The sequence below is a fragment of the Hippoglossus hippoglossus genome, chromosome 19 (assembly GCF_009819705.1).
Source record: "Hippoglossus hippoglossus isolate fHipHip1 chromosome 19, fHipHip1.pri, whole genome shotgun sequence".
Classification (NCBI taxonomy): domain Eukaryota; kingdom Metazoa; phylum Chordata; class Actinopteri; order Pleuronectiformes; family Pleuronectidae; genus Hippoglossus; species Hippoglossus hippoglossus.
Window position 1 is genome coordinate 16,905,321 of NC_047169.1, and position 23,212 is coordinate 16,928,532.

General features: G+C 44.5%; 1 protein-coding gene across 1 annotated transcript in view; it reads right to left on the bottom strand.

The window, feature by feature from the left end:
• Positions 1-7,133: 7,133 nt before the first annotated feature.
• Positions 7,134-23,212, bottom strand: part of LOC117753249 (ras-related C3 botulinum toxin substrate 3) — a 30,366-nt gene continuing 14,287 nt past the window's right edge. The window contains exons 3-6 of the mRNA XM_034571226.1: positions 9,674-9,791; positions 9,508-9,570; positions 8,778-8,937; positions 7,134-7,338 (exon numbers count right to left, since the gene is read on the bottom strand). Coding sequence (XP_034427117.1) covers positions 7,208-7,338; positions 8,778-8,937; positions 9,508-9,570; positions 9,674-9,791 — 472 coding nt within the window. The 3' untranslated portion in view covers positions 7,134-7,207. The remainder of the gene's footprint in view (positions 7,339-8,777; positions 8,938-9,507; positions 9,571-9,673; positions 9,792-23,212) is intronic.

Sequence of the window (23,212 nt, forward strand, 5' to 3'; positions counted from 1 at the left end):
GAATTGCTGTCACTCTCTATGTTACATGTAGGTGTTTGCATCCTATTGGATAGTTAAGCTTAAAGCATGCATACCTAAATCAACTTGTGTCCTTACGTCTTGCTACTGATGTAATTTAGAAAAGAGTTGGAGTTGGTGCCTCTCTGTCTGGGGCATCTGAATGTTGTATGAAAGCATTGACACTACGATGTACTGCTAGTTAACCCTTTATCTATAACCTGACCTTTGGTATTGCTTGGAGAGAAAAGAGTATGTGTGGAATGAGACAGGCTCTATTCTCCTAATGGTGCTGTACTGATGTATGAGGATGGTCAACAATTCCTTCACAGTAACAGACCTAACACAGATTCATGCATGCTTTTTGCTTCACCGTACACATCAATGAATTCTTTAAGAGCATTTTATACCTACATTTTATTACCTTTTGTCATTCAATCTTTTTTATGGTGCTTGCTTTGTTGAGCTTCGCTTGTCTTGCAGCTTGTCTACTTTTTCACAAGCGCTTTTGCAGTGAGCTTAATAACCTGCTTTTTTCAGTTTGTGTTTCAACACCGCTAGTCACACTGCAGAGTTTACACATCAGTCACAATACTGTCTGACTCCACGATGTTCAGTCAGTAATCAAATGTTACAAAAACCAGGAAAGAGATCCCATTTCTCCTGTATTAGCTTCACATCACTGGCTTCCTCCTCACCTACTATGCCCTTAATAATATGGTATGTATCATAAAGTGCTCATAAAACCAACTGCACTGCACTCCCAGAATTCATGCTTACTCGTCGTCCCTGAACTCTCCAAAGTTAAAGAAGGAGCCAGACAAAAATAATAAAAATAAAAATAAAAAAGTGCTGCTAATAGATGCACTGTATCAATGTGTGTGTGAATGGGTGAACGGCAAACTGTACTGTAAAGCACTTTGAGTGGTCATCAAGACTAGAAAAGCACTATATAAATATATTTCATAATTTTTTAATTTAGACACCTTCTCTAAAACCTTCCATTTTGATAAAGATAATAGTAAGAGCTGGTTTAGGTCTGCCTTGGACATGTTCTTATGCTGCTATAGGCTTAGATTGTTATGGGACACATAGAGCTTCTCTTTCCTCCTCTCCCTCTTCTGTATTCATCACATTGATATGCTCTACAAAAAAGCCCATGGACTGTAAAAGTCCACTATGATGGATTTTTTGCTAATTTGCATAACTTGAAACAATAATCATTTGACATCTACTTTTTGGTTTCAATCAATCACCAAATATTGTATACATCATTGTGAGACTGAGATAGATGTTTCTACTGTATTATAATGTAACTCACATGAAATAAAGGGCTACTAAAACCATATATGTTGTAAAGATGTAATTGCATATTTTGTCTACACGGTGGCGCAGTTATGTTGCTGCATGTCAGATACGGTAAAAAAGTTAGATGCGCATGCACAGTAATTGCTTTGTTACACTGCTGCTTGGAATTTCTCCGTGGAAACGTGCATTGAACGAACACAGGAACAATAGTTTTTTTTTTTTTGTGAACGAGAAAGAGTGAAGATTCAAATGATGGCGAGCCCAGCCCAGCAGAGCTATGGAAAGTGGTTGACACGATGTGGCCAGCCGTGAACCTGTCAATAAGAGACGACTGACTCGATCTCAATTGATGACAGATAAGCAGATACACACACAAAGCCTACCCGGGTAGCAGGGAACATAATATTCCTCACACACACACAAGTACTCAAGTACGGCACTTTTAGGGTCACAAATCCCCACATTTAAAGGACATTTATTCTTTATTTTTCTCTTTTATTTGGTACTTTAACAGAGGTCTATTTTTTTTTCATTGTGGTTCATACAACAAATCCAGTACTGTAAATGTATTTTGATTGTTGTATGGCAAAAAATGTGTCATCTGTTCAACACAGTTAAACTCCTCTCATGAATTATTATTAAGACAACCGCTCACGGACCTAGATAGATATTAGCACCTCAGTTTCAACCATTGGTTTAGAATCAAAAGGGGCTGTTACGGCTGTAGTCCGTGTGTCTGTTTCTGTATTCATTAGAGTCCCCAGATGCTCCTCCTTCTTCCTGGCCGGTGGTGGAGGGAAAGACTGATATCCTGATTGGAGCGGCATCCTCCCTAAGCATCCAATCAGCATAAAGCACTTTGGGCTGACAGTATAAATTATGCCCAGCTGTGTCAGCCGGGGCAGCTGTATGTCGTGTGTGTGTGAACAGCTCGCCAAACTAGCTCTTGCATCACATTTGTCTTAAGAGATAATATTCCTATTGTCTGAGAGTCAGACTAGCCATATTTATATTAGGAGATAATATTCCTGTTGAATTGTTATTAGAGAATTTATGTCTTTTGGTTGAACGAGTTGTGTTGTTGTTTAATGAGTATTGCCCTTGCAGTTTGGTTTACAATAAGGTTTGTGTAGCTCTTTTTTTAAGAGTCCTCTTTTTGTTATATTTGTTTTTCTTATCTGAACTAGCACCCTTGTGCTTGCTTTTCTGTTAAGCGTATGTTCCTTGTATTGTCCCACAATCTCAAAACCAAGTTTAAACTAAATTAAACAACTGTGAATTTACCAAAAACACCTGGTTTTATGTTGCCACCTCATGTCTATTGAGCCGGGTAGTAACAGGGGCGCTACAATAACTAAGCAGAATTGGTAAAAAAACATGGCCGCTATTATTCAAATTCTTTTGCCAAGGGGCAAGGCAGAGCTTAGCATGAAATTGGACCATAACTCAGCAACAATTTATCCAATGATCAACAAGCTTAGGACATATGGTCATATTGTGTTAGAGAATAGGCGTGTAGAAGCATTTTGATTTTTGTTTATAGAAAGTGACAAAAATACCAAAAATGCGTACGGTAACCGAACCGAAGTGCCATATTGATTGGAAGAAGTGGGCGTGGTCAATCGATTATTTGCATTTAAGTCAGGATACCTTTGACATTTTCTGAGCTAGAAACATAAAAAATTGTCACAATAACTGGAAATGATGTTCAAGTGGTTCGCAATAAAAAGATGAGCCCAATCTGCCACATGGTGGCTCTGTAATTAAGCTTTGAAAATGCAATTTTTGACAGTCCACGCACCTCACACTGTAAATCGGATTGACTTGAAATTTACCACACAGGTCCAGCTCAATGTGGTCTATATAAAAGCCTCTTGGATCATAACTGTTGGCCATGATGGATATTTAGGTAATTTGCATAAATTGAAAAACATTAATGTCACATATATATTTTTTTTTTTCACTCAATCAATACCATATTTGGTCATAAGAATATTGAGACTATTATAAATGAGGAGCATTGGTCTGAACTTTCGCCAAGGTCAGGGCTTAGGGAATTGGCAAAAACTTGTCAAGAATTTTTCCAATTATCATGGTTTTATTAATTATCGCCTGGTAGATATGTTCATACTGTGTCGGGAAATAGGCCTTTAAAAGAATTTTGAGTTTCTCCCATAGGAGGCGCCAAAAATACAAAATATGTATCGCATTAACCACTGGACAGAATTTAACCAAATTTGGTACCAATGCTCTGGGGTCAAGTATGAACCAAAATCTGAAATGCGATATTGATTGGCCGAAAGTGGGATTGATCTGTCAAATAATGCATATAACTCATGATGCCTTTGACATATTCCCGACAAACCAGACCGATATAAACCTGTCTCCTGAACATGCTCACCAAGTTGCGTACAAATCCGATTGAGGGTGGACAAATAGTGGAACCCTGTGTGTGTAATTACCGCTCCATGCATTGAAATGATGAGACGAGCGACTGTTCTCACTTCGACTGAAGTGACTTTGCTCAACGTAGCCTGAAACCTGTTTTTGCATCTTTTCACCTTAACTTTGGCCAGCTGAGCTGCTTCCTTCTATTGAGCGCGAGAGGGGTTGAACCCTTCTTATTGCCGCTTCCGCACACACACACGCACACACACACGGCATCTAACTATGGGCAGCATTTTTTTCTGTTAGGGGCAATTCTGGATTCAGTATCTTGCTCAAGGACACAAAAGTGCACTTTTAGCCTTAATTCAGAGTTTTAACCATTTTCCTGACAGTTGTGTAACTGAGTGATAAAAAATACCATCTTAACCAAATTGCAGCTTTAGCCAAAATTTTGTCTTTAAAGTGTGCAGTTTTTTGACTATCTAAAACTGCAGTTTAAGCATTCATTCACCATTTGAAGACTTTTCGGTTAGTGTAACTGAGAGGTGAATTTAGTTACCATTGTTAAGAAAAACTGCAGTTTCAGACTTTATTCACTGTCTTAAGCATTTTACTGCAGTGTGTGTAACTGAATGATTAAAAGTCACCATCTAAACCAAAACCACAGACTAGGCCAGTATGGGCCATGTGTTAGTATGTATGCTGTGTTTTTGTGTACCAGGTTCCGTGGGTTACTCCCTTTGTTGGGAGGGTGGATATTGTAGTAAAACTTTGGTTTAACTTTGGGCTAACTTGCACTACCTTTATCTTATCTGTTGTAAGTACTGGCCTCCCCCGTTTCGAAGAGGAGGACCACTTTCCGTTACTGCTTCATATTTATTTGTTTATGTGCAGACATTAAATCATGACAGAAAGCACAAGCACTTTACAGAGACATTTGTATTTAGTTTACAAAAACTTTAAATATTTCACCACACAAACGTGAAGTAATAAAAAATAAAACAAACAATTAAAACAAGTGTACAAGTCGTCTTACATTACATACGTACATGGCCAATGCATTTCAACATACAACCTCTCCTAAGAATAACAATCGGTCGAATAACCAGTGAACTTCCATGCAATAGTAGATAAGAATTTTTTTTCGGCATTTCTCAGCTACATTTCGACACATTAGTTGGCAGGACCACATGACATGATTCAACCACACAGTTTGCTATGCCAACCAAAGACAGCATGACAGAGTGGACTGTAGTGCTGTGTCTCACCACACGAGGGAGAGAGACACACTGCAGGCCTGCAACCATACAGAAATGCAAGTCATGAAGGTGCAATCGGTGCGGTTTGCCATGACGACAAACTCCACAAAGACTGGCCCCTTTTTCAAACATTGTTAGCAACACTTCTAACTTCGACGTGAGCGACAAAAAACCCTTTAATTTTCACTTTAAGAGCTAAATAATCAGGTACATGTAGATAGATATTTTTTTTCTAAGGATTATTCTGTACATCACAAAATGTCATTGATACCCATTTTTTCTTTCTTTATGTCCACAGAGTGTTGAAAAGTATTGTGTATTCCTACAATACAATATGAAATAGTACCAAAAACTGGACACTAAAAACTTGGCTTAAAACAATACTGTGTGTGTTTTATGATCTATCCCAAACTGTCAAACAACACTGTCTCACTGACACGTTCTTGTCCAAACACAAAAACACCAGCATTCATATATACACATACAGACACATACACAAACAGAGGAAGAGAGACAAGATCGAAACGATGGGATAAATTAAGACCCATGCAAGCTCCCACACCCTCACAGGCAGAACTCAGGCAGCAAGGTTGTTCAGCCCCCATGTTTGGCATGCTCGTCTGTCACAGTTAGATAAAGTTACCCAAAGACACTTGACAAAGATCAGATTTTCATCTGAAGTAAGAACTGAAGTCTTTAAAAGAAATAGCACAGACTGGATAAAATAGTTCCACCTTGCTAAAAGTGAAACATTTCAATTAAAAAACAAATCAAATGACAGACCCCAAGATAGTGTTCGTTGATGAAGAACATGACGTGGTTAAAAAAAAAAAAAAAAAGAGTTGACCTTCAGTTAATCTAGTTTTGTCTGACACTATTAACATTTGAGCTTGAATATTATTTCTTGACTTGACTAGTAAATAGCATTTTACAGCCACATCTTTTAAACTGCTTTCAGACATGTACTGAACTCCAGAGTTTTTGAGGACTTTCTCAGACCGGCCCCCTAGGAAGTCTGGAGGAGCTGATGTGAAAACACAGCAGGAGATCTTCCACAGGATTCACCGTGAGGGATGGTGGGGCTGATCCCACTTCTAACACGCGACAGATGCAAAAATGAAAAACAAAAAGAAAACAAATATCTCCAGATGAAAAAGTGGAGCCAAACACATAGAAGTCACAGACGAAGATGTGCTGTAAACAAAAACAAGTGATATTTGCAGCGATATTAATACGTTGCATCCTGCCTCTGCCTGCTGCGCCAGTCCTCACCTGAATCCTGTGGAGGATTTGTTACTGTTGTGAATGCGTCAGAGCGGAGAATCTCCCGTTGCGTTGTGCATGTGTGTAAGGCAACCTCTGGAGAAACTCCAGACCCGATTCTCCGGACTTCCTGTCTGAAAACGGCTTTAGTTTGGTTATATATTTATGTTATTAACACTAGATTTTGACCCTAGGCCCCTCTATAAGACAGGCCTCAGAGGTCACCTTAAAGCCTTTTCCATTTCAGTATGTTTACCATTTAATCAAATCGCCACAAACTAATTACCACAGAGTGAACACGGGGCCCAGTTAGTAATCTATCACTGTTGTTTGCCTTGATTTACCCTTCAAAAGTAATGTGGCTAACCTGTATGTTTGCTGCCAAAATATCTCAGCATTTGTTTTGTTTAGCACAGCGCTATCATAACCAATAGGCCAAAACCACAAAACAAGCTGAGGCTTTGTTGTAAGAAACCAGATTCTTCCTTCAATATGTCATTCTCATTTCTTGTAGAGGAGCAACACAACATATTTTAGACTCGTGCTCAATATGTGAATTTTCAGAAATGCAGGCAGTAGTATTTTGTTTCCAAATGCTGAGGGTAACTTCTGACCTGAAGGCGGATTCATAGTTCACATATCATATCTAGTCAACACTGCATTAATTAGAGCAAACATGGCTGAGACAGAAGAGATGTTACAGTATGAGGAAGAGATATATACCATTGTCAGCCCTCATGGCAACTTGATGTGGTTCTATAAGTACAAAGAAAGTGGACAGTCACTGTCTTTCAGAACCTATGGCCTATTCAGTAATGGTAAAAAAAAACTGATGAAGTATTGGTCTTGTTCCCAATATCACTTTGAAACATAAATATAAATAAAGCAATCTCAGCAGTACACACTCATTCTCTCTAGTTTTCTCTCTCATCCTCTCAGAGAAGTAGTGGTTGTTGTTCATGGTGATGTAGTGTTATTGAAGTGTTTTCTCCTCAAAACATGGTACACCTTTTCCCCCTTTTCTTTACTGGTGGAGGGCAGAGCACAGCTCGGATGGCCTCATCGAATACGGTCTTCAGGCCTCGCTGGGTCAACGCAGAGCACTCCAGGTACTTCACAGCCCCTGAGAACCAGGGAGAGGACATGATGTGAAACATAGTTCTCAGTGACACTGCTTGTGGTGCTTTTGATTGCAACAGCTAAGGAATATTTGAAAGCAGACAACTAAAATCAAACATATATCATCAACCTAGGGCAACAGGATCTGCCACCTTTTCTGTTTCTCCCTACAAAATTCTGATGCATTTGCAAATTAGTCAGGAGCCTTTCAGTTCATTTTTCCAGGGAGTATTATCAACGGTCACAGATCATAATACCCCTGGACACAATTGGATAGACCTACAACCAATCAGAGCTAATAAAACATGTGACATAGCATGTCATCAAACATGTAAGTGCAGTTTGTTGTTCTTTTAGTCAAAATATACTGTCTAGTTTGTTTAACACTGTCTCTGTAGCAGATTCATCTTGATCGTTAATGAAAATGCTTCTTTGCTTCCTTGGTAATATTTATCTGAAATGTAAATTTTCTTCCAGCCTTACAGTATGAGGGTTCCTGATACACTATTTGACCTGATTTGCGATAACTTCCTCCCTATATTTTACCTCCCTAATAACAAGGCTGCATTAACTTAAACAAGGCTACACTGTTTAAAAAGCCTATTCTTGATGCAGATCCAACCTCACCTACATTTAAAATCACAGAAAAAACTGTTGCAAAGCAATTAAGTTCTACACACACACATTCATACAATGCTTCCATTAGGAAACATTATCAGAAAGCACCACATAAATTTACATTGTTAGATGAGTCTTATAAAACTAATAAGGTAGTCAAACTTCAGGTATGTCTTCAAGACATAAAGGCCTGGATGACCTGTACTTTTTTTACTTCTAAATTCAGACGCAACTGAAGTCATTGTACTTGGCCCCTAGCATCTCAGAGAAAGTAAATTTAAAAGTAAATGGTTTAACCTTGGCCTCGGGTTCTTCTGTTAGGAATCTTATCTTTGGGACATGGGAATGTCTTTAGACACCACAACTGTTGTTTTGGCTTTATCTCTCAGTCCTCATTCTGCAGGTATCCCTGACTTCAGAGCTGCAGGTATTAATATTACTATTGCCCTATTATATATTGTAAGCACTATTATCATTACTATAACTATTGGTAGTGCTATCATTGTCTCTTTTACAACTAGTCAGTACTTAAATACACCAGTTACACATGCTCTGCGCTGCCAAAATCATAATGCAAAACATATGCAGTTGTGCATATGGTAAATGGTCTGTATTTATATAGCCCTTTTCTAGTCATAATGACCACTCAAAATGCTTTGCAGTAGTTTATTGCCACTCACACACACATTCATACAGTGCATCTATGGGCAGCACTCTTTCTATGAGGGGCAATTCGGGGTTCAGTGTCTTGCCCAAGGACATTTTGGCATGCAGATGGGGAAGACTTGGATCGAACCACTAACCATATGCCATACACAGCCTTACCAATCTCTCTTGCCATGGCCAGGCCCTGCGGGTAAGTAATGGGAGAAAGCTTCTTGTCTCGCAGCCTCTCAATGGTATCCTTGTCATCTCGCAAATCTAGCTTTGTGCCCACCAGGATGATGGGTGTGTTGGGGCAATGGTGTCTCACCTCAGGGTACCACTGTGTCGCCACACACGTACACACACAAACACACAAGCGTACATATGCATATACAAGGGACAAAGTCAATGAGAGAAGAAAAAGAGAACAGTTAGCTGGATACAGAGGGAGAGCAATGAGTGCCTTTCCAAGATTACATTCAACAGTGAGTTGTAAAAAAAAAAAGAAAAATGGATCGGTCTGAAAGAAAGCATACTTGTCTAAACACAAATCTCCAGTCACATCACATCACATGATGAGAGACTAGTATACAGACTCTACAGAAGGAGGCTGGACCAAAGAAAAGTGTGATTTCATATGAGAGCATCACATGATGCTCAGCAGACTACACCACAGCTGGCCATCACGCACCCTCTGCAGAGTGTTTGCACTAGTTCAGACCTCATCTAACAACATGTCTATGTGCCACATCCCTGGGGGGAATGACTTCAAATTTAGACCGTTCTAAGCCAAGGTCTGGACAAGTGAGGTAACAGTGTAATAACCAGGTGGAGCCATAGATGTGCCTCCTTGTGGTCAGACTCGGCTTGAAGGGGAAAAGGAGGCGGGCTGGTCAGTCAGCGTACTGACCTTAGCTCGGACGTTCTCAAAGGAGGCCGGACTGACCAGGGAGAAGCATATCAAGAACACATCCTGGGAAAGAACCAGAGAGATGACTAGTTGAGATCTAAATATGTGTGTGTGTGTGCGTGTGTGTGCGTGCGTGCGTGCATGTGGGGGGAAAGAGTTTGAATACCGTCTGTGGGTAAGACAGTGGTCTTAGCCTATCGTAGTCCTCCTGTCCTGCTGTATCCCAGAGACCAAGATTCACTGGTTTCCCATCAACCATCACATTTGCAGAGTAGTTGTCAAAGCTGAAGGAAAGACATTACACTGAGTAAATGGCAGCTCCGTTCAGGGAAAGGGGGAAAACACATTGTTGATTTTGTCGCACTTCCAAACATAGTGGTTCATGGAACAATATTTTTTTGTGTGGAACTAAATAATTAGTGTAGACTCTGATGACCCTGATCATGGCCCTGTAGTGATCGATTTTACTAGATGGCGTACGTCTTCCTTTTTAGATAATAATCCAAAATCAAGGAGATCATTATAGATTTTAGGAAGAACCCAAATGTCATCTCTCCTGCAGGGATTTATGGTCAGGCTGTGGAAGTTGTACAGCAGTACATATATAGCATTTCACACTTTTTTGTACAGTTTGAACAAACAAAATGTCACATTATTAGTAGAAGCGCTTCAGAGGTATTGGGTTAGGAGGCTGGACTGGTACCGGGCTGAGAGACAAGTGTAATCCCGAATGACTCATACGGGGGAGGAAGTACGAAACGAGACATTTCGATAACTTATTTCTTAGAATGGACTGAGGGAAAAAGTCCGCGGAGGGACTGTTTTCAAACTTTGAGGATACCTACTGACCCCCGTCAAGTAATTACGGATAGTAAAAGCCCAGAAAGTGTATTTTACACAATATGGGTCCTTTAATATTCATTTTGACAATAATAATGATTGTCACAACTTCAGTCAGCTCTTAACATTTTCATTGTCTTATCTTAATTTTTTGCATGTACTAATTCTCATGTAATTTCAGAATTCAGCCACTCCCCCCTGCTCTGCATCACCTCGTTCCCACGGATCCCATTACCTGCCCCACCCCCAGACTCACCTGCTTTCCATCAGTCATTAGTCACCCAGTATATATACCGGATCATTTCCTCTGTTCTCTGCCAGATCGTCTAGTGTGTTTTCTCCTAGCTTTCCAGCGTTATCCCGTGTTTAACTCTTCTGCCTGATCTCTGCTCTGACCTGCCTTTTGGACCCTGGATTCCCTTTTGCCTGCTCCCTATCGGATTTGTTTGATATCACTGACTGTCTGCCTGGTTTTTGACCTCTGCTCGTCCAATAAACCAGAACTCTTGTCTACTCCCATGACTGCTCAAGTGTCGTGCTTCTGGGTTCATGTCTGCCATTTTGTGCATCCTGACAGTACAATCTGGCCAAAAATGAACCCAGCCGACTCTGAGAATCTCCGGAGAGTGATGGCGGCACAAGCTGGTGCTCTGTACCAACACGAGCGACAACTTACCGCCATGGCAGAGGCTTTCCAAGAAGCTTCCGCACGCCACGACCAACATTTGGAGGCTCTCAACGACCAGTTCCAGCGGTTAGCACAAGTCCGTCAACCACCGGCTGTTTCACGGCCAGCCAGTCCTCCCGCTCGTGCTATCTCCGGTCCGGAACCTCGCCTTAACACTCCCGAATGGTTCTCCGGAGCTCCAGGTACCTGCCGGTCCTTCCTTACTCTCTGTTCGTTGACTTTTGAACGACAGCCTCACATATCCCACCGAGAGGTCGAGAGTGGCTTGTATGATCACCCAGCTTTCGGGACGGGCACGGGATTGGGGAACCGCCGAGTGGGAGAAGCAGTCGATCTGTTCTTCCGTGTCAGCCTTCTCTGATGGTCTCCGGAGGGTTTTTGACCATGCTACCCCCGGCCGAGAGGCTGCCCGTGGACTTTTCAACCTGGTCCAGGGGAGTCAGCGAGTGGTGGATTATTCCATTGATTTCCGGACTCTCGATGCGGAGAGCGATTGGAATTCCTCCTCGCTGACGGATGCTTTCTACAATGGTCTCTCTGACATTATCAAGGATGAGCTGGCGGCACGGGATCCTCCGGCTGATTTGGACACGCTCATAGCAATGGCTATCCGCATCGACGGACGTCTCCAGGAACGGAGGCGAGAGAGGGCGGTGACGAGAAGTCACCGTAGCCGTCAACCCTCACCACCTCCAGACTCCTCGTTTGCATCGATCGCGAGCGTTCCCAGCAAACCAGCGGAGCCGATGCAACTCGGCAGGACCCAGCTGTCATCAGCGGAACGACAGCGCCGCCTTAGGGAGAACTGCTGCATGTACTGTGGGCAGGGAGGCCACTATGTGTCATCTTGTCCGGTAAAAAAACGGGCTCACCAGGAATTCCGAGGGCGCTGGTGAGCCACATCACAAGTTCTGTAATGCCCTCTCGGCCCCTTCTCCACGCCCAGCTCTTCTGCAAAGGACAGACTAACACAGTCTCGATCTTTATTGACTCTGGGGCCGACACCAATCTCCTGGACCGTACTCTTGCCGTGCAGCTGGGTATTGAGCAGGAGCCTTTGATCCAGCCCATCAAGGCCACTGCTCTGGATGGGCGCCTCCTCTGCACAGTAACCCACCGCACCATCCCTCTCCATCTGGGCATGTCAGGTAACCACACAGAGCTTCTCACGTTTCACCTGATTCATGCACCACAACAACCAGTTATTCTAGGGCACCCATGGTTACGAAGACATAATCCTCACATTGACTGGGTTACTGGTTCCATTTTACAGTGGAGTAACCACTGTCATGCTGTCTGCCTCAGATCTGCGTCATCACTTGCCTCTAGCCCCTCTCCTCCTAATGAGTTTCCAGATCTTTCAGGAGTTCCATCAGAATACCAGGACGTAAAGGAGGTGTTTAACAAGGCACGGGCCACTTCGCTACCCCCACACCGCCCGTATGACTGCGCCATCGATCTCCTCCCTGGTACCTCACCACCCAGGGGGCGACTATTCTCCCTGTCTACTCCTGAGACCAAGGCCATGGAGAGGTACATAAATGACTCACTGGCTGCCGGAATTATCCGTCCTTCTTCATCCCCTGCAGGAGCTGGATTCTTTTTTGTGGACAAGAAGGACAAGACCCTCCGGCCCTGCATTGATTACAGAGGTCTGAACAACATCACCGTTAAAAACAGGTACCCCCTCCCACTAATTTCTTCTGCATTTGAACTGTTGCAAGGGGCTACAGTGTTCACCAAGCTTGACCTCCGAAACGCCTATCACCTTGTTCGTATCAGGGAGGGGGATGAATGGAAGACTGCATTCAACACCCCTAGTGGTCATTATGAGTATCTGGTTATGCCTTTCGGACTTACTAATGCTCCTGCTATCTTCCAGGCTATGGTAAACAATGTTCTCCGGGATTTTCTTAATGTTTTTGTGTTTGTCTACCTTGACGATATCCTGATCTTCTCTAAGTCAGAACCGGAGCATGTTCAGCATGTTCACAGTGTTCTCCAGAGACTCCTGGAGAATCAGCTTTTCGTGAAAGCGGAGAAATGTGAATTTCATGCCATGGAGGTAACGTTCTTGTGGTTTATCATCAGGGCTGGTCGTATCCTGATGGACCCCACCAAGGTCAAAGCCGTGGCTGATTGGCCTAACCCCACCACTTGGAAGAGGCTTCAGCAGTTCTTGGGGTTTGCCAATTTCTACCGTCGTTTCATCCGCAATTATAGCTCTGTGGCGGCTCCTCTAACTGCTCTCACCTCCCAGAAACTCACCTTCCAATGGTCCTCTGCTGCAGAAAGAGCATTCGGTGAGTTAAAGTCACGGTTCTTGTCTGCTCCCATCCTTGTCTTTCCAGATCCAGAGCACCAGTTTACTGTGGAGGTGGACGCTTCGGACTCCGGGGTGGGAGCAGTCCTCTCCCAGCGGTCAGCAGAGGACCAGAAGATGCACCCATGTGCTTTTTTCTCCCGCAAATTGTCACCAGCCGAACAACATTATGATATTGGGAATCGAGAGTTGTTGGCTGTCAAGATGGCTGGAGGAGTGGAGGCACTGGTTAGAGGGGGCGGAGAAGCCGTTTGTGGTTTGGACCGACCACAAGAACCTGGAGTACATCCGGTCAGCCAAACGGTTGAGTTCCCGTCAAGCCAGGTGGGCATTATTCTTTAACCGGTTTGACTTTTCCCTCTCTTACCGCCCAGGTTCGAAGAATGTCAAGCCTGATGCCCTGTCCCGTCAGTTCCAGTCAGACAGTGGTCCCACATTACCGGATAGTATCCTCCCCTCCAAGGTGGTCATCGGCGTTATAACCTGGGACATTGAGGATAAGGTGAAGCAGGGTCAGGCTGATCACCCAGCGCCCAGTGCTTGCCCTGAAAATCGCCTGTTTGTCCCTGCGAATCTACGCTCTCAGGTACTCCAGTGGGGACACTCTTCTCGCCTTGCCTGTCACCCAGGGGTTAGACGCACCCTAGCTCTATTGAGGCAACGCTTCTGGTGGGGTTCCATGGAGGAGGACACTAAGGAGTTTGTCGCGGCCTGCCAGATTTGTTCCCAGCACAAGAGTGCCCGCCATGCTCCTTCCGGTCTGCTCCAGCCACTGCCCATTCCTCATCGTCCATGGTCTCACATCTCTCTCGACTTCATCACTGGACTTCCCCCATCAGACGGTAACACCACTATTCTCACCATTGTGGATAGATTCTCCAAATCTGCCCACTTCATTCCTTTGCCTAAATTACCATCAGCCAAGGAGACGGCTGAACTTATGCTGCACCACATTTTCCGTCTGCATGGCCTCCCCAGTGACATTGTCTCCGACCGGGGGCCACAATTCACCTCTCGGTTTTGGACATAGTTCTGCAGTTTGTTGGGGGCCAAGGTCAGCCTATCCTCTGGGTTCCATCCTCAATCAAATGGCCAGTCCGAGAGGATGAATCAGGAGATGGAGACTGCTTTGCGGTGCGTTGTCTCCCACAATCCTTCCTCCTGGTCCAAGCAGCTCCTGTGGGTGGAATACGCTCACAACACGCTTCCCAGTTCGGCTTCTGGACTCTCACCTTTCCAGTGCTCCCGAGGTTACCAGCCCCCACTTTTTCCTGAGCAGGAGCGTGAAGCCAGTGTCCCATCTGTCCAGATGTTTATCCGGCACTGTCGCCACACCTGGTTGCAGGCCCGTTCTGCTCTCATTAAGTCCCGACGGCGGGGGAAGAGGTTTCCAGTATCTGGTGGACTGGGAGGGTTATGGACCTGAAGAGCGCTCCTGGGTCCCCTCTCGCAGTATCTTTGACCCAGACCTCATCAAAGATTTCCATAGGGTCCATCCTGACCAGCCTGATGGGACGTCAGGAGCCGTCCCTAGAGGGAGGGGTTCTGCCACAACTTCAGTCAGCTCTTAACATTTTCATTGTCTTATCTTATTTTTTGCATGTACTAATTCTCATGTCATTTCAGAATTCAGCCACTCCCCCCTGCTCTGCATCACCTCGTTCCCATGGATCCCATTACCTGCCCCACCCCCAGACTCACCTGCTTTCCATCAGTCATTAGTCACCCAGTATATATACCGGATCATTTCCTCTGTTCTCTGCCAGATCGTCTAGTGTGTTTTCTCCTAGCTTTCCAGCGTTATCCCGTGTTTAACTCTTCTGCCTGATCTCTGCTCTGACCTGCCTTTTGGACCCTGGATTCCCTTTTGCCTGCTCCCTATCGGATTTGTTTGATATCACTGACTGTCTGCCTGGTTTTTGACCTCTGCTCGTCCAATAAACCAGAACTCTTGTCTACTCCCATAACTGCTCAAGTGTCGTGCTTCTGGGTTCACGTCTGCCATTTTGTGCATCCTGACAATGATAGCCTTAGTGTTGCATTCATTTCAGTATTAGACTTAATTGGTTTCAGTCAGTGTGTACACCAACCTACTCATTGTTGTAAACACACACTTGACCTAATAAATCTAATAGTACTTCCACATAATCCGATTCTATCAGACCACAATTTAATAACCTTCGATTTCTCATCAGAATGTATGCCATTAATGAAAAACTCCTTTTCTAGATGTCTACCTGATAGTGCTGTAGCTAAATTTAAGGAAATAATTCCAATTATATTTAACCCCATACTATCCGTTGATATAACCAACGAATTCTTTAAAAACCCTAGCTCCACTGAGATATCTTGTAGATAGCTCTGTAAACTCATTACGATTAACATTAGACTCTAAAGTGCTTCTAAAAAGAAGCGTGTAAAACATATAATCTACCATCTCCTGCCCTCAGTGGACACTAATACCCCATCAAGCACAGAAACAGCTGAAAATCCTTTTATTTATTTCGACAGCAGAGAGAATAGAGGGCCACTGCGTCCTAATCCCTGCACCTTCCAATGAGCATTTACCACGTCACAGTATCTGGTCCATGCTAAGTTCCGCCCCGACCAATGAGAAGGTCAAAGTGACAGGTTGAACATGCCCCCACCTCCCTTGACCAATCAGCAGCTGCCACGTGGCAAACTACTCTCATTCGTACCCTTGATTTTCTATATTAATGCATACGTCACTTTGCAAAATCCATCTGGATGGATTTTAATGTTTTTAAATCGTGGCGATGTCTGGTCTCCTAATCCCTTGGTCGATGAGAAGGTAAGGGTTGAAGTTTATATTTTTATAGGTGTGGCGGGGCCTGAAAACCATCTCCGGCCATGGTAAGGACAGCAGGAGGGGCCCAGAGTCTGGAGACAAGGAGTGGGTAAATGAGCTGAATTTGTTTTTCAGCAGATTTGATTCTGTATTTCCACGCAAACTCTGACCCATGCGTACGAACGTTTTGGAGACGGGAAAGTGGCGATACAGACGTGAGGTGGTGAACTTAAGCCAGATTATTTATCCACTTCATCATTTACATTAAAACCAACAGCTTTAGTTGTGCTCGTGCGACATATCTGTTCCACACAAACCTTTTAATTGAAAAATATATAAAACAACTTACAGCAAATTACGTTCAGATTCCATTAAACAGCGGAGTTACAGAGCTGAGTCATTAATAGGTTTTAATAATATCTTCTATCACTGTGAATGTATCATCAAATCATTTCAGTGAACATGACTGTGCCATAAGGCGCACAGAGCGCACTGGAGAACACTTACAAGAAATGAAGAAACTTTCCAAATAATATCTCAGAGTGGAGGTTAGGATCCACTGATGTGAGGTAATCAGTCCGGTTGCTCTAAATAAATAAATACTGCCGTGACACTGGTGCGTGATTCTGCGTGATGGATGCATGCGAATGGAAGGACGAGGAGGAAGCGAGGGTTGATGCCGTGACTCTGTCAGGACTCACGGTGGAAACCCATTGGTCAGCAGCATAATTTAATATTCATGACGTGCTTTGCATTGACCATTTATGGTTGAAAGTGGGCTTGTGGAGGGAGGACTTGAAGGCAGATCCAGGTACGAACGTTTCCAGGTGGAGTGTGATTTATAAAGTGAACATTGCGTTCAGGTGTGCGTGCGCATGGTTTTATTAATCGGAATTTTCTTTTGCGTACGCCATTTCCAGCTTTTGTGCGCACGAACACTTGTATGAATCCCACGCACTGTTTTATAAATGAGACCCCAGCTCTGTGAGGTGGTAGTGCACATCTTCAATCTGAGTCTCAGGCTGGAGAGAGTCCCAACCATGTGGAAAACCTCCTGTGTGGCCCCGGTACCAAAGACTGTGCACCCCAAGGAGCTAAACCACTTCAGCCCGGTAGCCTTGACCTCTCACCTGATGAAGACAATGGAAAGGATTATACTCCAGCACCTATACCCTCTAGTGAGCACTGAGCTGGACGCCCTACAGTTTGCATATCTGCCAGGCTTTGATGTGGATAACGCGGTCATCTACCTCCTGCACAGATCCCTTCAGCACCTGGAGAACACTAGGAGCACTGTGAGAGTCATGTTCTTTGACTTCTCCAGTGCTTTCAACACAATCCAGCCATCACTGCTCAGGGAAAAGCTGGAAGGTGCTGGAGTGGACTGCCACCTGGCTGCATGGACCATCAACTACCTCACCGACAGACCACAGTATGTGAGGCTTTGTGACTGTGTGTCGGATGTAGTAGTTTGCAGCACAGGGGCCCCTCAAGGAACAGTACTTTCTCTTTTCCTGTTCACCATATATACATCAGACTTCAGAAACAACACAGACAGCTGTCATATCCAGAAGTTCTCTGATGACACAGCTATCGTTGGTCGTGTATCAGAGGGCAACGAACTTGAATATAGTGGGGTCATCACTGACTTTGTCCACTTGTGTAAACTGAATCACCTTTACATCAACGCCACCAAGACAAAGGAGATGGTGATAGAATTCTGCAGGAAGTCACCCCAGACCACACAGGTGAACATCCAGGATATGGACATTGATATTGTGAAGGACTATAGATACCTGGCTGTTCACCTCAATAACAAACTGGACTGGTCCACACACGCAGACGTCCTGTACAAGAGGGGCCAGAGTCGCCTCCATCGGCTGAGGAGACTGAGGTACTTCGGAGTGTGCAGGACACTACTAAAGACTTTTTATGACACTGTGGTGGCTTCCGCAGTGTTCTATGCCGTTGTCTGCTGGGGATGTGGATGCACTGAGAGGGACAGGAAAGACTAAACAAACTGGTTAGGAGAGCCAGCTCGGTCTTGGACTGCCCTCTGGATCCCACTGAGGAGGTGGGTGAGAGGAGGATGCTAGCAAAGTTTAATTCCATCATGGATAACACCTCTCACCCCCTACATGACACCTTGGGGGCCCTTAGCAGCTCTTTCCGAAGCAGACTGCTCCACCCACGGTGCAAGAAGGAAAGCTTCCGCAGGTCCTTCATTCCCACTGCTGTCAGACTGTACAACACCATCCAGAATGTTAAATAATTTCTGCTTTGGTCATGTTTACTTACTTACACTATTTGCAAAAATTTGTCTTTTGCACAATTTTCACTCGTTTCACTCTTATGTACAAAATATTATTTTACTTGCCACGTACTATTCATCCTGTGTGGACAGAATGTTCATACTCAGCATTTTTTATTTAATTTAAACATTTTTTACTTTTAAATTCTTTATTTTTATTCTATTGTTTTTTTTAATTTCTTTATTCTCTTGTCTGCCTCATTCTGACCTGCCTGCTGCTGTAACAAGTGAATTTCCCCGATGTGTGGATAAATAAAGTTCTATCTAATCAAAAAGGGTACTGGTTCCTACTCTGCTCCTCACTGTGGTATTTAGGACGTATGCAACATCACAGGATGTGTCTGATTATTTGCCCCCTTCACTCTTGCAACACACACACACACACACACACACACACACACACTTTAATGAAATGCTCGGTCCTTCATCTGTGACCTCCGCACATAAAAAAAAGTGTGATATGCCTGTTGAATGAAATATTGCTTTGTTTTCTAACGTCCGGTTTTATCACCAACGGGTAAAACATATGCTTTATATCACGTCATCGTGAAATCTGCTGACAATCTCTGCTGAGGAGGTGAAACACACATATCCGATCCTTCAGCCACGGTGACCCCAACACTAAAAAGTGTGAATCGTCCACCAAAAGGCGAGAGTTTAGAATGAAATATGGCTTTGTATACTAACGTCTTGTTTTATCGCCTATGGGTAAAACACATGTATGCAGGCTTTATGGACGTCACCGGGAAATCTGCTGACAATCTCTCCTAAGGAGATGATACACGCATATCCGATCCTCCAGCCGCGGTGACCCCGGACACTAAAAAAGTGTGAATCGTCCACCAAACGGCGAGTGTCTAGAATGAAATACGGCTTTGCATACTAGCGTCTGGTTTATGTGGGCTTTATAGCAACGTCTCCGGGAGATATGTTGACAGAAAAACTCATGATAGATTTTTACGCAATATAGAACTTAAAACCGTTGATGAGATTCATCCTGCTTTTCCCCGATAAGCGACTGCCGGGTAAGTTACCTTGTTTTCATTCAGACATTTAGTCAATAAAAAAAAAACATTTCATAACATGTACTCATCTTTAAAGTTTTAGCGGAGGACCTTGAGGACTTACACCTGACGCAGAGTGATTACGGTATGTATTTACGTTCTCTCTTTATATGTTTTAAAAGTTTTTATTTGGTACTGTAGTAGTATAAAACTTACAGATTTTATAGAGGCCTCGGAGATGAGATTTGGTGTCCTGCCGTCTACCACGGAGAGATAGATCAGTTAGGTGGGGAAGAGGGTCTCGCGGGGGTCATCTCCCGACGCCCGAAATGTCCAGCGCATATCCGAGCAAGAGAACCGAGAACAGTCACAGCGGAGGTCGTCTCCAGTAGTTTGGCTCCAACCGCTGAGACCCGGGTGGAAGTACCGACAAACGTTTCAGCGGAGAACAGCCCCTGCCGACTGAAATGTCCAGCACTGGCAGCCGAAATCCAAGCGGAAGAACCGACGAACGAATCCACTAAGCCGGGTAAGAATTTATCACGTTAAAAAAAAATTACAGTATGGGAAGCCGATGTATACAACGTAAGTTATGACTATAACTATGGATCTATGAGACCGAACGATGACCGTTACCATGGTCTTTACCTTGAATGATGCCCTCATCTCCCTATCCTCGAGACCATATATCAACAAAGTCACGTGAGTGAACTTAGGGGGCTGGGCTTGCCGGCCATAAAGCTCCCCGGTGAGCGCGCCACCTCCTCCTTGTCTGAACGCCTCAGCCCGTTCTGAGCGACAAGAGAGGGTGACGGTCATCGTTCGGTCTCATAGATCCACAGTTACAGTCATAACTTACGATCTATTTCGACCTCACTCAGACCGTCACCACGGTCTTTACCTTGGATGACTAGTACCATCAAGGTCGCGAGGAACAGAGGAGTCCACCACCTCACATCCTCGCCCAGCAGCTGAGAGCAGCACCGCGGAAGCCAATGGTGTGGGGGATGCCACGTTGATCCTGTAGAACCTAGAGAACGTACAGGGAGTGCTCCATGTTGCTGCTGCACAGATTTCTGAAAGAGGGACCCCACTCAAAGCAGCCCAGGAAGTGGCCACACTCCTGGTGGAATGAGCTACCAAGGTATCTGGGACTGGTAGGTTCTGTCCAGAATAGGCCTCAGCGATAGTGTTAACGATCCAATGGGACAAACACTGTTTAGACACAGGGTGGCCAACTTTTTTACCACCAAAACAGACAAATAAGTGAGTGTGAGCCCCTCAGAGACTGTGTGCGTGCAATATAAGCCCTCAGTGCCCTTACTGGGCACAAAGTAGGCAGGCCTGCTTCCTCCTGCAGTAGAGCTGGATCATGTTGAAAAGTGCTGATCTCAACCACCTGATTTACCATCTGAGGGTTTAGGACTTTAGGCAAAAACGAGGGGTTTGGCCAGAGAGACACGCCTGAGTCACCTGCCCTCCATCTTAAACAATCGTCACTTACAGACAGAGCATGCAACTCACTCACCCTCATGGCAGAGCATATAGCCAGGAGGAAAGCTGCTTTGTGAGATAGAAACTTAAGGCTGGATTGCCCTATGGGTTCATAGGGAGACTGCATCAGGGACCGTAATACCAAGGGGAGTTCCCAGGACGGAGCCCTGGGAGCCCTGCTTGGTCGCAGGCGGTATGCCCCTTTAATGAACTGAGACACCAAAGGATGTCTCCCAACTGTAACATTGCAAGAAATTGCAGCAGTGTATACCTTAATGGTGCTGGGCTGGATACACAGTCGAAGAACTGTCTGTTCTTATCAAGACATGCCTGCCCTGGATGGAGGAAAGGAGAGCCTTCTGAGCAAGGTGAACCGCTCTCAACTCCAGAACATTGACGTGTTCGCCACCCCAAGGGGGTATCCACGAACCGCGCACCATCCTGCTTTCCCAGACTGCTCCCCAACCTGTGAGGGAAGTATCTGTCGTCACCACTGTCCTCCTCGATGGAATGCTCCCGAGGGGGACTCCTTGGAGCAGGAGCACCCGGTCCGCCCATGGGCGTAAGGCTTGGAGACATGCACGTGTCACACGAAGTTTCAAGTGTCTGTCCTGCTTCGGGTGGAGCTTGAAGGCATTAAGCCACCTCTGAATTGGCCGTGCCCTGAGGAGGCCCAAAGGAACAACGGCTGCTGCGGCTGCAATCATCCCCAGCATCCTCTGAAAATTGATAAATTCTAGCTGCCTGCCGAGACGGAATTGTTCCAGGAAGGCTAGAATCCTCCTCACCCGCTGAGAGGTGAGGGATGCAGACATCGTGAGGGAATTCAAACATTAAACTGAATTCTTATTAAACTCAGATAAAACAGATGTTCTAATACTTGGCCCTAAACACCTTAGAGATACATTATCTAATGATATAGCTGCGCTAGACGACATTGCCCTTGCTTCCAATGAAACAGTCAGGAACTTGGGAGTGATCTTCGATCCCGATTTGTCCTTTAATTCTCACTTAAAACTAATTTCTAGGACCGCCTTTTTCCACTTGCGTAATATCTAAAAAATCAGACATGTCCTTTCTCAAAAAGATGCAGAAAAACTAGTCCACGCCTTTGTTCCATCCAGACTTGATTATTGTAATTCATTATTATCAGGCAGTAAGTCGTTAAAGACTCTGCAGCTTGTCCAAAATGCTGCAGCACGTGTCCTGACAAGAACCAAGAAAAGAGACCACATTTCTCCTGTATTAGCTTCGCTACACTGGCTTCCAGTTATATCTAGAATAGAATTAAAAATTCTCCTCCTCACCTTCAAGGCCCTTAATAATATGGCACCATTATACCTAAAAGAGCTGATAGTACCTTATCAACCCACTAGAGCACTGCGCTCCCAGAATTCAGGCGTACTTGTCGTCCCTAAAGTCTCTAAAAGTAGAGTAGGAGCCAGAGCTTTCAGCTATCAAGCTCCTCTCCTGTGGAATCATCTCCCACTTTCAGTTCGGGAGGCAGACACCATCTGTAAGTTTAAGAGTAGGCTTAAAACCTTCCTTTATGATAAAGCTTATAGTTAGAGCCGGTCCAGGCTTGTCTTAGACCTGCTCTTAGTTATGCTGCTATAGGTCTAGAATGTCGGGGGACACATGACACACGGAGCTTCTCTTCCCAGCTTCTCCTTCCTCTTCTCCATCCTTCTCACATCAAAGAAATTAATATCTCATCAATACATGTTACTGACTTGACTTCTTCCCCCGGAGTCCCTTTGCCTTATCGTCCGCAGATCCAGGGCCGCGGCTACGGCCACATTGTGGATTATGATGGTGGATCGCGTATCAGAGATCATGATTGTAATGGTGGATCCTGTATGGCGGATTCTGTATCGTGCTGGGCGGATCGTGATAATAATGGCGGATCCTGTATCTAGCTGGCTGATTGTGATAATAATGGCAGATCCTGTATCGTGTTGGCATCTCATAGTGGTGGTGGACCACGATTGAGGTGGCAGCTGATGGTGGATCCTGATGGCGGCAGTGGACAATGACTGTGGACTATAGTCGCATCCGATCTTGATGGTGGATCATGATCGTGGTGGCTGCTGACAATGGACTATGATTACAACAAGACTGCTTGATATACAATATTTCTCCTCAGATACTCAACCATTACTGACAATAATCCATCAATTCATTACCTTCCATTATGCTGGAAGTGTTTATTCTAATCAATGCTGCAAATACCCTT